A 16,874-nucleotide genomic window follows, 5' to 3' on the forward strand; every position below is an offset into this window, starting at 1 on the left:
ACATTTGAAGTGGATCAAAAATGTTCAAAGTTGTCCTAGGACAAGAACGGGTATTGTTAAAAATTCATGTATAACTTTGAATGAAGGTTTTGATCCACAAATGTTACTGTACTTAATCAAATAACGACCCGGTGTGACGTTTTCAATAAAAAAAAATAAGGCCAAAACGACATTCGTTTGGAGTTCTTTCTGTGAGATCGAAACGTTCCAACTGGTAAACACCTTTGACCTACCATTGGTCTGTGGTGATTTTTTGTAATAGGTAGGTGTGGTTCTGAGGCTCCGCCTTCTTTGACATGGAAATCTTCTGCGGTTCATTTCTTCTGTTCAGTCCGTCGAGGTTAGATGCGAGTAAAAACATGAACACACTGGAGAGCTGCTTTTTTAATTTAATAGAAATTGACGTTCTATTGAAATTCTTATTGAAAGAGACATGGACACTGTTTTTTCATGTTTGATAGAGTAAAGCTGCTTATTATAAAGCAATCTATGTTATAAAGGTGTATAAATCAACGTGACGTGACTTAACTGGAGAACAGTGCAGAGCTCATGCAAACATATCCACATCACTATGATCAGATGCTTTCTTTACTGCTGTTTTCTCACTGCTGTCATTTTTGTTGTCTGTGAATCGAGTTTACCACTTAAACTTTGAAATGCCGCAAATTTCCATGAGCTTGTATTTTCTGTCTCCCACATTCGCATGCGAATGAATAGAAGAAGTCAATGGAATGATATCATCCATGGATATCATCCATTATTCCATGTTCCGCAGTGGAAAATCCCATTGACTTTCTCCAGTGCTGCTCGCACATCCAAAAAGACACAAGGAGAGGGCCCTTCATTTAGGCTGCTGTTGTGATGGCTTCCAGCTCACTGACTTGTATGACATGCAATGAATGGGACATTATAAACTATTCAGGAGATCTGCTCCAACGATAAGGCCCTATGCATTTGACTGACATTATCAACCCCACGTCCCACACTCCTTTGACCTGCGGTATGGGGCGGCTATATCTTTTTTCATTCTTGTTGTTCCTTCATCCTTTATATGTAACACTGCACCTATGTCATGCTATTGACTCTGCCCAGCTTTCTCATTTCGAAGTCGGTCCAAGTTGGCTTGTTCAGGTAGCTAATCTTCTCTTGCCAGGTAGTTGCTTGGTGCCAATTGGGATTTCACTCTACAATGATTGGCAGGCGACGGCTGTAATGCAGAAGTGCTCGGGTATCACACCCGACTGGCTCTCAGGCTTATATCTCAGCACGGTCACAGCTGTCAGCCCAAAATGAAAGGCAACCAACTGAATCCACAATGCCAGATCACATGCTAATTAGCCCAAATGGGTTCTGCATTGGAATCCCCCTGCAAGATCTTCATCAAAGAGCTGTTCTTCTGCTGCTCTACATGCCTGGTGATCAAAAGGCTTTGGGTTGTATATTATTTTTGTTGGTTTAATGTTTATGGTTTTGAAAATGCTCCAAGCCGCAACTGAAAGTCCTTAAAGGGTTCAAGTCATACATTTTTGATCAGTTTCTTTTTTTTTTTACTGTGTTGAGGCCCATTAGATACCTAAAATCATTGGTAATGTAATATTAGATTACCGTTTTCATCCTCTCGCTGACCAAAGTAAACTTTGTCTTTGCATATATAATGAGATACAAAGTTTTACAGGCTATTGGTTTTCTGTCGGATTCAGTAAGGTTTGTAGAAAACCGTTCTTCAATAACAGCCTCTTTGCAAAGGTTTGATTGTGACACATTGTGACACAAAACAAAACACATTTTGATGCACTCTTAATGGCGTGATTTTTGGTCCACCCCAAAATGAAAATTTTGTCATCATTTACTTGCCCCCTTAAACCCCCCATTTTTGATTGGCCGTTGGGCTAGTTTTGTTCCGCAGACCTGGCAACCCTGATTGGGCCCCATTGACTTTCATTGTATGGACTGCACAGACATTCTTTAAAATATCTTCTTTCATGTTCCACAAAAGGATTGGAACAACATATGGTGAGTAAATGATGACAGAATTTATATGTTTGGACAAAATCGATGACTAGAATTTTTAATGGCAAAGGCAAGAAAAACCGCACAATGTTTGGCAAATGAATATGTTCGTTATCATTAGTGTAATACTGACTTAAAAAAATGTTACTTCTGGTGTTAATGAATAATAATAGGCTATATATCCTGTTGCCTCCTTATTACAATACTTCACTATGAATAACTGACCCACATGTATGAACAGACATTTTTCACATACATTTTGACTGTCAAAAGTTAAAGAAAAGTTACATATTTATTAAGTAATACAATCTCCTAAAACAACATGAAACCTCTAAATCCGTTCAGAAAAATTACGGCAGCTCTCGACTCAGCAGAGCTACAAAAATTAAAAGCTCTTCTCTGCAACAACAGGAAATCTTCAAAAATGCAGCTGGCAGAAGCAAAAAACAACCCCCCCCCCCCCCCCACACACACACACACTCACACTCACACTCACACTCACACACACCCCTTGACGTGAAACACTTGCAGAAATAAGAGAGGAGTTCCCTAGTGGGTACAACTGCAAAAGTGCCACCCATTTTACACCATCGGGAACCTTTAAAGATGGCTCTTCAGTAACATGATGACCACCATTCCCAGTAACTGACTCCAAAATGCTGGATTCACCATGTTTGACCATGAGCCAAAAAATCTATGAAGGATGTTGTGGTTGTGTTGAGCTGCTGTAGTGCAGTGACGGTTGCTGACAACAGGAAAAGAGAAATATTACATCAGTGGAGTGCAGTGGATATGTATATGCACCATAAATGAGGCTAATCAATTTATCCCGCTTTCTTTGTTTTGTCCAGTTTCCTGAATGTGGCTTTTATGGGATTTATGACAAGATCCTCCTCTTCAAGCACGACACCAGCAGCAATAACATCCTGCAGCTGGTCAAGGCAGTGTCGGATATCCAGGAGGGGGACCTGGTGGAGGTTGTTCTGTCCGGTGGGTCATAGAGTTAACCAGTAGCTCAAAAGGCCTTCAAATTTGTTGCAACAAAGCTAGTAGAAGTCATTCATTATCAAGATTTGATCATTTCTGGGACATGAGCGACTGTTGGCCTTTTTTAGTTTCCCCCTATTTCACATTAATGTAATTTGACTGAACCTGATTCCTATTATCATGCTTATTTTAATTTAAAAAAAAAATTCCCAATGATTGACCAATTATGATCATATGTTATATATATACAGTAATAACAATATAAGGAGAATCTAAAATAGTACTAAAATGACTAAACCTTAAATATATATATATATAAAAGCTAAATAAAAATATTAAAACTTAAAATGAAAACTGAAATATGAATATCAAGGCTAATTTAAAATATCAATAAATGCTATAATACGATATAAATAATACTAAAAAAACACTATAATAATGAGAATTAATAACTCAAAAGTAAAATATAAAAAAAATCCTTTTCTCTATGCCGAATACTGCGTGTTTTATTCAATTTTAAGATGAAAATTGACCACAGTCACACAAAATGTGTTTTTTTATTGTAAGATTTACCCATACAGAGCAACACATAGGGATGTTATTATGCTGTGACAAATGGAAACTGATTTTCAAGGAAGCACCAGAACATGAATCCACAGGCTCTGTATTCTTGTTTAGATTGTGTTTGTGAGTCATTTTAATATCAAAGCACCTTTCAAAGACACAGTAGTGAACAGATTTAAATGACATTTTACAGAAATTTGGCACATTTTTCTATAATGTTAAAATGGCTGTAAAGTCAATAGTCAAAATCTGAACGATAGCTTTTGTCACTGCATTGAAGGAATAGATCTGACCTGACCAGATCATATCAAAGTCCCATTCGGCCAATTTTGATTGTTTGTCTGGTAGAGAAACTCACACAAGCTCCAGTTATTTGTGAGCCTGATGTCCGAGAGCCAAAGTGGATGATCAATTATAATCAGCATTGAAATGTTTTGAGAGGATGTTGAAAGAATAGATTTGATAGAGCTGTATCTCTGACTCCAACTCACATGGCTTCAGACCAGGGCTGGATTTAACCTCATATCGTGACATAGGCAAAAAGAAAATTCACATTGTGCTTAAACAAGGTTTGAATGACATTTGAGCTATTAGCATTGATGTCTCCTGATCTAATTTTTATCTATTTTGTTGCTTATTCCGCAGCTGCTGCCACATTTGAGGACTTCCAGATTCGTCCGCACGCATTAAACGTGCACTCGTATCGCGCACCGGCATTCTGCGATCACTGCGGCGAGATGCTTTTCGGCCTGGTGCGCCAAGGACTCAAATGCGATGGTGGGGACTGGTCATACTTGTGTTCATTCAACCATAGCTAAATTTGTGAGCTGTCATGTGATTTTATCTAGCCTATTTCCCATGACCTAACTTGCTCACTTTTAAATCCTTCAAATATGGACATAAGCATGACATAAGTGTCCATTTTTTTGCCCTCTCACTGTCTCCCCCTGCAGGCTGTGGATTGAATTACCACAAACGCTGTGCCTTTAGCATTCCCAATAACTGCAGTGGGGCGAGGAAGCGGCGGCTGTCCACCACGTCCCTCACCAGCAGTCAGTCCCTGCGTCTGTCCACCTCAGAGTCCCTCAGCAGCATCAACAGCAGCGTGACGTCTGAGGATGCCAGCCTCATACGATCGCACACCCAGATGGTACAGGACACACAAACACTCGGTTTCATGTTTCCACTAAATTTTAATCAAGAAACATATTGTACGTTTTTTAATAAAAACAGCAGTTGTTGAGGGCACAAATAAAAATAATAATAATAACCACTCTGGATGAAGCATCTGCTAAATGAATACATTTAAAAAGCGCACATCTTGATTTCAAGTGTATTTTTTTTAATAAAAATGTAGCGCTATACTTCAGAATTGTAGAATTTTCAGATAATAATTTTATGTACAGTACATATATATATAAAAATATAGTTGCTTTGAATGAAGCATGTGTATATATATATATATATATATATATATATATATGTGTGAGTGATATATATATATATATATATATATATACAGTACATACACACTCACTAACACACACACACACACACACATATTTACATATATAAATACTTGTTAAAATAACTTTAATAACAATATAAATATGTATTATGAAATCTGTTTTGTAAATATAATGTTGGTCTCTCTCCAGCCCCGCACCCCCAGTGAGGCCAGGCGCTTTTACACCGGGCGGCCCGTCCACCTGGACAAGATCCTCATGACTAAAGTGAAGGTCCCGCACACATTTGCCGTTCACTCATACACGCGCCCCACTGTGTGTCAGTACTGCAAGAAACTGCTGAGAGGACTCTTCCGCCAGGGACTCCAGTGCAAAGGTTTGACAGTCTCGCTCAATACATCACCCTGACTTAAAAAAAAACTAACAAAAAAACATTGCCCTGACTTTACAAATTGGTACTACAGAACAGTTAGGAATGCCATCTGTTTATGATCTATTACTGAATTCCTCATTTTCCTGCATATTGACCCATGCTGATATTGTACCAATGAGGTGAACAGATTGATTTTGCTGTAATGATCGGCTGACTGTACATTATGCTGCTTATTAAGTTACAGTTATTAATTGCTTAGTAATTCCCTAACACTGCAAATAGACAACAGTTATTTTAAATTGTAATACTATTTCACAATATTACTGTTTTTTTACTGTTTTTAGTTTGTAATACAGAAACTCAGTCTAGAGAGATGAACATAACACATAAATATTTGACTGCCCACAATTAGTAAATCCAAAGAAGTTAATTTAAAAGTAGCATATTATGTAGTAAGTTAATTGAAAAACTGAATTGCTAATATTTATATTTGATACCATTTTTATTTGATTTTGCTAATAACACTTGTTTTATTTATTTTAGACTGCAAGTTCAACTGCCACAAGCGATGTGCATACAAGGTCCCAAATGACTGTTTGGGAGAGACTCTTGGTAATGAGTGTGAGACATAATGGACATTAACACATTTGGCATATTTGCACTGTGTGTTGCTTCTGCAAACATGTTATTATTGTTTGTCACTTCATTATGCTTGTATGTGACTTTTTTTTTACCTTGTCTTTCTCTCAGACATATTAAGTCCAAGCACAGACACGGAGGTGCCGATGGACTACAGTAATGAGTATTCTGACACTGACAAGTCTTCTATGATGGACGACTCAGACGAGGCCTGTAGTATCCCCGGGTCTTTCTCCCCAGACAGCGGCCAGGATGGAGCAAGTGGAGACCAGAGGTAGTTAGACAGGTTTTAGACACACATAGACAAAAATACAACTTTAAGGTCTGTTCATAATAAACAAAACAGAGTGTCTATTTACACCAAGTACAAATAGCTCACCTTGTTGGCAGAGGCTATTTACACTAACTCCACCCAACAATGTCGGGTTGAGTCAGACAAAATGAAAAAAAGAAACCACTCTGATAACAGGAGCAGTAGCATGGAGAGAAAGTGGCCGCTCACGTTGCGTCTAAAAACGTGTGGTAAACAGCGGCCGCACCACTTTCTCATTCTTTCCAAAGCGCTCGGGAGCTTGGGCTCCCCATGATGAGGAAGTTTCAGCAATGTCTAAATAATTTCCAGCAGCGAAAATCCCTTGCAGTAGCTCTGCTACTAAATTTATTTCTGGAGAAGAGAAATAAAACAGCTGTTCCTCCATCTTGGAGCAAATCTACATTTAAAATAACAAACTTTAAAGACTAGGCATGTGAACGGCCCCGTAGGCGGCTGTTATTAGCTTGACCAACACAAGTTCAAATCTCTTTTTCCTAACTCATTCTTCTCCCTTTTCCCATCGCCTATCAGCTCGGAGGAGTTCATTTTAAATAAAAATGAAGACAATAAAGTGGCTAATGGGCGTTTAATAGTGAGAATATAGTGTTTAACGGGTATTTAAATCTTTCCACGGCATTGGTGGGATTTTCCGTCATTTGAGACAACGCTTCCCCGCCATTGATAGAATTTTCTGGCTTTCTGTGTTTTCACTGTTATATGGTAGGGGGCGCTATTATGCATTTTATGAAAGAGACCAGAATCTCCGGATCAAAACAAAGGCCAAAAACGAGCAGAAACGAGATAAAAGCATTGCTTATGCATGTTGTAGTCATTGAAAAATGTTAGATTTTCTCAGCTGTTTGTTCAAAATGTTGGATTTTTTTATGAAACGTACCCACATTCAAGTGTTGATAAAAAGGAATGCACGCATGAAGCTAGAATAAAATGGTACCTTGTTGTTTAAAAGATATATAAAAAATATATTGCATGTTCAGATATGCATACAACTAAATACTCTGGGGGCCATTACATTTTTGTTAAAATTATCAAAAAATGCGGGCGGGCAACTTAAAAGAAAAGAAGCGCTGACGGGGAAAGTTAATAGGCCACACCTATAATTGAAATTGGACTATAAATAGGGCTTATGCAAATCTTACACACCAAAAATGTGTAATCATGAAAAGGTCAATTTAAAATGAGATATAGCATCTCTATTGAGCCCTTCGATTCGAGTGTGAAAACTCGAACAGCAACTACTTTTTTTTTTTTTTCTTATAGTGTAGGATCAATTTTTAGATTTCCCTCTGAGAAAAAAAACTGATGACCAATAAGATATAAGCTTTTCGCAAACTGTTCACTGGCAATTCATGCTGCTTTGTTGTGTCTCTCTTTATTCAGCATACAATTGCCTGCATACCTCTACTCAGACCTCATGAATGTATGTCCTGACTGTCTGCTCTCTTGTCTCTCTCCAGTGCTAATATTCCTCTGATGAGAGTAGTGCAGTCCATCAGGCAGACCACACGTCGCTCCAGCACGGCCATCAAGGAAGGCTGGATGGTGCAATACAGCAACAAGGACACACTGGTACTTCCTCTCACTGCTAGCTGACCTGAAAGGGACAGTTGACCCAAAAATGAATATTATTCACTCTCATGTCGTTCCAAATCCATATGACATTTTTCTTTCTTTCTGTGGAACCCAATTGGTGATCTTTTGAAGAACATCTTATCTTTATTTAACAATAGATCTGTGCCACTTCAAAATAAAAACTGTAAATAAATAAATCACTTCTCAAATTTACAAATAATTTATGAATTTAATACGTCAATATTTATTTAATTGTCTAATACGATTATTATTATGATAATATAATTATTTTTAAATGCGGTATTTACACAATTATCAGTTGCTTTTCTTTATTCTTTTGCCAAATGCATGTCTAAAGCTTTTTTTAAATGCAATTTTAATATTGCCTTTAAAATCAGGCGTTAATGTGTTATTTATTTGTAGTACTTTTAACTGATATTTTAAAGATGAACTACATTAATATGAAACCCTCAGTCCATATCACTTTAATTATTTTAAAAATAGTGACAAGGATATTCTAGGTTTGGAACGATAAAGGATGAGTGAATGAATACATTTTTGTGTGAACTATTCTAGAGTTTTCTCTCTAGTCTTTACACTGTCCTTACCTCACTACCAACCATCACTATTGATATTTCTTTCTGCGTTCTGCCTCAATCTGCACTATAATATCAGCAAATCTTCAGCTTTTAAATCACTGCCTATTCTTGGTGTCCCCTGCTGGATTACTATTGGAGTGGGTATTGATTTGTAAGAATGAATAGCCGTAAATGTCATTCATAGTGTGCTTGGTGCTTTTAGACGAGTATTTCCACAAAGAATGGATGTTCTCTTTCAAAAATTGGCTAGACATTGATATATTGACCTGTTCTTGGCCTCCTGTGTAGCATTTTACTCCTCTAGCCTTTTCTTTCTAACTTTCCTCTTGGTGTTTCTCTTGCATCCTCCTTTTCTCTTCAGCTCTGTTTACCCTTCGCTTTCTTCCTCCTGTCTGCTGGGGTGAAGCTGACCCCCAGCACCAACTCCTTGTTGACCTATGACCTTTGACTTCTCACTCCACCCTCCAACAGAGGAAGAGACACTACTGGCGCCTGGACTGCAAATGCATCATCCTATTTCAAAACGACACCACCAACAAGTACTACAAGGTACAATCTCTATTTATGGTTTAATGATTGTTTATAAACACTGTGAGCCAAATTGCACATGAAGAAGGGGTTAATGCAGATGTGGAAATGCCACATTACATTATGCATAATGCATTCACAATGACAGATGAAGCATGAATATTCTTGGTTCATGAAATAATTTATTATGAATGGTTTTCACAAGCTATTTGGTCATCGAGGTGATTACACATGTTGAATTACCTGGTTTGATGTATCATTTCAGTTAATTATTGTAGATCCTGTTGTGAAATTAACCTCTGTGCACATTGTCTGAATGATTGAGTGTCTAATTTGCCTCTTTTGTCTGCTTCTGCAGGAGATCCCGCTCTCAGAGATCCTGGAGGTACGCCCGGCACGTGATTTCTCTCTCGTACCTGCCGGCACCAGCCCCCATTGCTTTGAGATTATGACAGGTACCATGATCTACTTCGTTGGCGAGGACCCCAACACCACCCCGTCCCCGTCATCCAACGAGTCTGGCCTACCCATCTCCTTCACCCCCTGCAGCGTTGCGCCCAATAGCGGGGTGGGACGAGAGTTCGCCAAAGGCTGGGAGACTGCTATACGTCAAGCCCTCATGCCAGTCATCTTCCAAGACAACCCTCCAGCAGAAGGTCACACCCCTCACCGTGAGTGAAAAGTGTGATAGCACATACATAATCATGAATCCCGTGCACAATAGGGGGAATGTCAGTGTATGATACCTCAACAAAAAAATTGGTTATGTGGAGGATTTAGATGTAGCTCAGTAGTATGATGCAAACAAACTGAATTAATCGAAATTATCAATGATAATTATTGTAGAGCTTAGTCAAAAATGTCTTGGTGGTTTAACTGAACATGTGCCATTAAAAGGATGAAATTCTCGAAAAAAAGAATTTTGCGTAATAGTATGGCTAAATGTTATTTTAAAATAATAAGCAATGAAACTTAAATTTATTTTAAAATCAGATAAATATATATTGATTTTTTAAAGATTTTTTTTGGGCTTTATTGTCATAGAATAGTATAGAGTGGACAGGAAGCGAGGCGGGATGGGATCGTGAAAGGTCCACAAGCCGGGATTCGAACTCGGGTCGCCCGATGAGCGAAAACACTATATGTCGACTCACTGCCCACGAGGCTATCGCTGCCAACATATACAGTACTGTGCAAAAGTCTTAGTCGTACATGAAGAAACAGAAAAAACTGAGACAGACTAAATCCAGAAGAACTGCGGGAACGTCTCCGAGATGCTTGAAGAAACCTTCCTGCAAAGCTACCTGAAAAACTATGCGCAAGTGTACCTGGACAAAAGCCGTTTTAAACGCAAAGGGTCGTTACACCATATACTGATTTGAATTAGTTAATAGAAGTTAAATCATAAATACATTTTATTTGTGATTTTATTTTTGAAAGCATTCTCACTTTACAGCATTTTAACACAAGTGCCAGTACTTTTCACAGTACTGTAGCTTTGCAGGAAGGTTTCTTCAAGCATCTCGGAGACGTTCCCGCAGTTCTTCTGGATTTAGTTTGTCTCAGTTTTTTCTGTTTCTTCATGTAATCACAGACGGACTCGATGATGGTGAGATCAGATCATCCTGGCTGTTGTCAGACTCCTCGTGCATACACAAATCTCACTGGATTATTACAATTAATGGCAAAAAGAATGTTTGGAAATGTAAACTGATATTTCCTACTGACACACTACAGCAAAATATATAAATAACTGACTTAAAACCATTTTTTGGGGGGGACGGGGGGTGGGGGGATATTAACATGCCTAAGACTTTTGCACAGTACTGTATATATATATATATATATATTTGAAAATGCATAGTTAGTTCATGTCAAATAAATGATCCTAAGAAAAATCATTGTAAAAACTCTGATATTTGTTTAAAAAAAGAAAAAAACTTTTTTTTTTTTTTTTTACTTGACATTTAAAAAAATTTAATTAAATTAAGTCATAAAAAATGATATAAATTTCATTTATTAAATGTATCATCCTTGAAACGTCATTGTCCTTTATACGAGTATAATACTGAGATTATAAAGCAAGGCTAATTTGTTTAATCTTTTTGATTTTCAGGGCAGGCATCAGTCAGCATCTCTGTGTCTAACAGCCAGATTCAGGAGAACGTGGTGAGTGAGAGAACATGGTGATGACAAAGATGATTATGATTATGATAATGATAACTATTAAGATAATAATGATGATAATGTACCCAACAGGACATTGGAATGGTGTACCAGATCTTTGCTGATGAGGTTTTAGGTTCTGGACAATTTGGCGTGGTATATGGAGGTATGTCCATGACTGCAAACTAGACTTTTTCATTTGGATGTTGCTGTGCAGGTACTTAGGTATAATTGGTGGTTGCCAGGGTGTTCAAAACCCCCAAAACTTGATGATATTCCAGACAGAAATCAAAGTCCAGTTTAAAAATACTTCAAATCCCTCATCCATCCCAAGTATGAGCTCTAGCAAGCACCACTAATGATATGCAAGAATGGATATTTACAAAAGATGCTTCATATACAAATCATTATCATTTTCCCAACCCACACAGGAAAACACAGGAAATCTGGTCGGGATGTAGCCGTGAAAGTAATCGACAAGCTTCGGTTCCCCACCAAGCAGGAGAGCCAACTGAGGAATGAAGTAGCCATACTGCAGGTGACCAGCAGGGGGCGATAGAGAATCAATGATCTCATCACTCATGGAACTGTGCGGCTAATGAGTGCCTTTGTATTGACCTGAATGATAACAAACATGCTGTGTGGCCTCTGATTGTGAGGACACCTAACATGAGGTCATGAATGCAAATAAGCGACAACAATGTGAGTCACTTAAACGCATCTCTTTATCTTGTCCTTTCTTTCTCTTTCAGAGCCTGCGACACTTGGGTATAGTAAACCTTGAGTGCATGTTTGAGACACCAGAGAAGGTGTTTGTGGTAATGGAAAAACTTCATGGTGACATGCTTGAGATGATTTTATCGAGTGAGAAAGGACGACTTCCTGAGAGACTCACCAAGTTCCTCATCACACAGGTCAGCATATAACATGCTTTTGAGGGCAGTTCACACCAAGAATGTTAACTATAACTATAAAGTTTTACTAATCATTCTAAAGGGCAAAAACAATGAATATAAACATAACTAAATCAGCGTCTAAAATGAACACACATTATCATTCTGTTTATCCTAAGCACGTGCTGCAGTTTTGTCGTCTGCCGCTTTAAATGCTCGAGCTCTTTAAAGCAGGATGGATTCTGATTGGCTGTTAATGTTTTTATCGTTCATCAGCTGGAAGAAATCGCTCTGAAAGTGGTTCCAATGATATTGTTTCTTTGTGTCGTTATTATTATAGTTGTAGCGTGGACTCTGCTATTCTCACAGCATTAATGCTTGTTCACACCAAATATGATCACTATAACTATAAAAAATATTACAATAAATATTAAAGGCAGGGTAGGTGATTTGTTCCAGAAAAGGCAGGTTGAAAGTCTCTTCACATCCTGATAGCTAGGTGGTCTAAATATATTTATATGTATATATATCTTCTGTGGAAGGCGTAGGACCATCAAATGTTCGTCCAATGATAATGAAATGATACGATTTTCTACCTGCCTGTCAACTTATGTATTTTCATAAAACCATGCACCCTGCTCACGCAGACATCACACATCATCAGCGCGTTTCATGCTATGCAGAGTTAGACAGACGTCAGTCACCAAGTGCTGAAACAGCAGCCACCTTTTACAGTTCCTCCTGAACCAAAACAACAAGCTTATGCTGCGTTCACTCCATAACTACTGTCATTTGGAAGAGATGGAAACCTGTGACGTTATACTCAGAGCGGTTCGTGATTCGAATTTATGCTCGAATGATCGTTTAATTTTAATGAGCTATAATGATAACAACACTAGAGGAACTATACATTTGGAATCACTTTCAGAAAAAAACATTTTTTTTCCCAGCTGATGAACAATAAATTAGACTTTAAACAGCTCAAGCATTTAAAGACCAGGTGGTAAAGCTGCAGTGCATGCTTATATAATTATCGTTCTTGGTTATGATGATTGTCTTTTCTTTCTTTTTTTTGCACCAATATCTTCTCTCTAGATTTTGGCTGCTCTGAGGCACCTTCACTTCAAAAACATAGTACACTGCGACCTCAAACCTGAGAACGTGCTATTGGCATCAGCGGATCCTTTCCCACAGGTCAGAGAATTCACCAAGTGCATTTTTAACATGTCAACGCCCCGATGGAGACATGATTAAAGCACTTTTTTTCATTTCTCAAATGTTTTTAACCTTTGTTGACTCTCGTGACATAACACTTCTTCCCACCCATGCTGCATATACATAGGTGAAACTTTGTGACTTTGGTTTTGCTCGCATCATTGGAGAGAAGTCTTTCCGCCGCTCTGTCGTGGGCACGCCGGCTTACTTGGCCCCTGAGGTCCTCCTGAACCAGGGATACAATCGCTCTCTGGACATGTGGTCTGTTGGTGTGATCATGTATGTTAGCCTGAGTGGAACGTTCCCTTTCAACGAGGATGAAGACATCAATGATCAGATCCACAATGCCGCCTTCATGTACCCGCCTAACCCGTGGAAACAGATCTCTCCTGAAGGTACACTTACAATATTAAAACCAAATAAATACGAGCATACAATATAATGTCAGTTCAAATTAAGAATAAAAGTAGATGAAAAGGTAATAGAGCTGAATAGAGAGCATTTGGCGTGGCTATTCCAGGAAATGTACTTCATAATAACAAAAAGAAATTCGATGCATTAAAAGCAGGCTGATGGTTGAGTCGCTCCATCCACTTTTGATTTTCTGTCCGCTGCTGTAAATCATTTAGCTCCAATCAATGCAGATTTTGTTTGTGTGATCTCTGTATCTCTATAGCTATCGACCTCATCAATAACCTGCTCCAAGTGAAGATGAGAAAACGCTACAGTGTGGACAAGAGTCTGAGCCATTCCTATCTGCAGGTAATGCCTATATCAGACCCACATCCATGCTATTAATGGCTCTTTATATGAAAATGATTGCTTTCAGGGAATATTGTGTCTTTTGTGTAGAAGTCTTTGTGCTCTTAAAAAAGAAAAAAGAAATGAAAAAATACCCTTTGCCTATATCAAGAGGTCAAATAAACTTTTACATGTGCTTTACAGAAATTACAGAATTATTACTATTGTTGCTATGGACAATTGTCATTTTTCGGAAATACATCTCTGATGATTGTAGCGACCAAACAAGATCAAGTATTCCAGAGAGCCATGTGAAATATTATATTGTATAACATTACATTATATTATATTATATTGTATTATATTACTGCAAATACTGTTAAAATGATAATTTCTAAATTAAATATAAATGATTCAAGGATAAGGAGACAAGGAGAAGGTTATTATATTCACACAAATAATTGAAAATAGGTTCGTAATTATGTTAAAGGCAGGAGAAAAGACAAATGTGAAAAACAACCTCTGAGATGACAAAATGTAAGAATGGATTTGCTGTAAAAGAGAGTTTTATGTTTGAAGGAGCAAATTACATTATCGACAAATAAATCCCCTAAGTAAAGCACTTTTAGACACCGCAAAACAAAATGGATCATCATTAGCAGTGGCGTCCTTCTGTCTACAATGATTTGCTCTCTCTTTCTCTCTCAACCTCCCACCGCCCCTGTCCACTCTTTCAGGATTACCAGGCCTGGTTGGACCTCCGAGAGCTGGAGTCAAAGCTTGGGGAGCGTTACATAACCCACGAGAGCGATGACAGTCGCTGGCAGCAGTACGCCCATAATCACACGCTGCCCTACCCCCCTCACCTGGTGCCCCCGCCACCTGCGTCCGACGACGACGAGGAGGGCGCCGAGGACGCTGATATGCAGGGGCTGACAGAGCGTGTCAGCATCCTTTGAAGAAGAGACCGAGGTGACGGACGAGAGGAATGAAGAGAACCTGCCAGAACTTTAGCGACTTTTAGCGCACCACGAGCGTAGGATGGAGGTAGTTATGTAGCCCTCTGTAAGAAAGCGTAGCTTCGTGTGTCTTTGGTGGCCAACTGCAGGCCCTCTGAACTCTGAACTCCTTCAGCCAGAGGACTGGCGATGACTTGTTTCTGAGATGCACATATTAAGGTCGAAAAATAATTGATCCCGGCATAGGCGTAAAGTCGAACTGTAAAACGCAATTTTTGAAAGAATCGATACGTCAGCCAATCTGTTTTAAGGAAATCCTAATTTAATTTGGCTGGTTTTGGGTTTACCTCACGCAATTTGACGTCTTTCTTAAAGTGTGGTCACATTTGCCACTGTTCAGCAAATTTTCATGATGCATCATATTATGGTGGTTAAGCAGTGAGGCACGTTGTTTATTGGGAAATGCACCCCTGTATGTTGGAGCGCTGCCCACGAGGCTATCGGCTCTGACGACACATTGCTACACTATTGACAACAGACAATGGACCTTTTTCGCTTATGACCGCACATTTTCAAGATCTTGTTTATAAAAGTTTAAGTCAACACAGTATTTGAAAACTCAACACTTGTTGGAGGACGTTGCGAGATGTGATGGCCAGAGACTTTCCTCTGAATGTGTATTTTCTGACAGCGGTGCTTTGAATGCGAAGAATTCTGAGATGGTCTAAACTATCTTAAGGTGCGGTTACATTTAAAGACGCTCTTCAAAATGACATGGGTGAAATCCAGTCATTTCATTAGGTATCCGAGTGATTGGGAGTTTCGGAGATTTCACACGTTTAAGTTGGTCACGCAAACAACAGAAAGGTGTTTGGTTTGAAAGTGACTTGTGTGTGAGCTGTGCTTCATACATCTACTATTAACAATAAACATTGGACCTTTTTGCCACAAAATGTCACCCACAACTTAACAACTAAAGTGCAGCACACAGTTAGCGTGATAAAAAATTAGTCAGTCAACCTCACTTGTCAACTCGTCGACTATTCATCATACATGACATACTGACATCAAGCTATGAATCCCCATGTCTGACGTTGTGACAGCATTCAAGAGAAATGTATTAGTCATGATACGAAATGCCGAGATAAATACCTATCTATTTAGTGGGTGGATTTTTTTAATTATTTTTTCGGTTTTGCATCCTGTGACTTTTAGTTTCAGATCCGTTTTTACATATTACTGAGAATAAATATATTACTGGTGTTTTCCAGTATCTTGTCGTCAGTTTGGCCTGCAGGTGCGGGTGACGTCCCCTCTGAGAATGGACGTCATCTTATGAGGACTGATGAGGGCTGCCATCCAGCCTTATTACAAAGACATTGAGTGCACTAAGACTACCTAGACTGTTCTCAGATCAGCAACGGGCTAGTTCAACTGATCTTCACTAGTGGAGCTGTACTGAGGGTGTATTATTACTCCTGACTGACCCTAGACCTGAGCATTAGGCTGCATGTCACTGAGAATTAGGTTTGCTTGAAACTTCTTGCTATGAAGGACTGTTTTGTACACATGTAACCTTAGAAATTATGTAGTTTGTGGAAGGGAATGTCGGAGCATTTCCAGCAGATATAATAAACATGGTGATACATAAATCTGTTTAAGTGAATCGTCTTGAATCGTGATGTTTTGAGTCGTGTTTAATTCTTTTTTTATCCGCTTTTCCTGATTTTGGGCAGAATGATGAACATAAAAATACATGGAGAACTTGTTCAATACGGTTTATGCTTTATTGACAGCATCTGTTGACGGAAAATAATTTCAGCTTGTTCCT

The 16,874-nt window shown here is 38.6% G+C and overlaps 1 protein-coding gene across 1 annotated transcript in view; it reads left to right on the forward strand.

Annotated features, from left to right (window-relative positions):
• prkd2 (protein kinase D2) overlaps positions 1-16,695 on the forward strand; it is a 39,098-nt gene extending 22,403 nt beyond the window's left edge. The window contains exons 2-18 of the mRNA XM_084418072.1: positions 2,862-3,000; positions 4,207-4,338; positions 4,515-4,711; positions 5,220-5,403; positions 5,944-6,012; positions 6,151-6,313; positions 7,828-7,939; positions 9,013-9,090; positions 9,428-9,740; positions 11,186-11,238; positions 11,329-11,401; positions 11,667-11,773; positions 11,988-12,149; positions 13,224-13,322; positions 13,471-13,738; positions 14,020-14,105; positions 14,822-16,695. Of these exons, the coding sequence (XP_084274198.1) occupies positions 2,862-3,000; positions 4,207-4,338; positions 4,515-4,711; positions 5,220-5,403; positions 5,944-6,012; positions 6,151-6,313; positions 7,828-7,939; positions 9,013-9,090; positions 9,428-9,740; positions 11,186-11,238; positions 11,329-11,401; positions 11,667-11,773; positions 11,988-12,149; positions 13,224-13,322; positions 13,471-13,738; positions 14,020-14,105; positions 14,822-15,043 (2,457 nt within the window). The 3' untranslated portion in view covers positions 15,044-16,695. The remainder of the gene's footprint in view (positions 1-2,861; positions 3,001-4,206; positions 4,339-4,514; positions 4,712-5,219; positions 5,404-5,943; positions 6,013-6,150; positions 6,314-7,827; positions 7,940-9,012; positions 9,091-9,427; positions 9,741-11,185; positions 11,239-11,328; positions 11,402-11,666; positions 11,774-11,987; positions 12,150-13,223; positions 13,323-13,470; positions 13,739-14,019; positions 14,106-14,821) is intronic.
• Positions 16,696-16,874: the final 179 nt, after the last annotated feature.

Source organism: Rutilus rutilus (genome assembly GCF_951802725.1).
Source record: "Rutilus rutilus genome assembly, chromosome: 9".
Classification (NCBI taxonomy): domain Eukaryota; kingdom Metazoa; phylum Chordata; class Actinopteri; order Cypriniformes; family Leuciscidae; genus Rutilus; species Rutilus rutilus.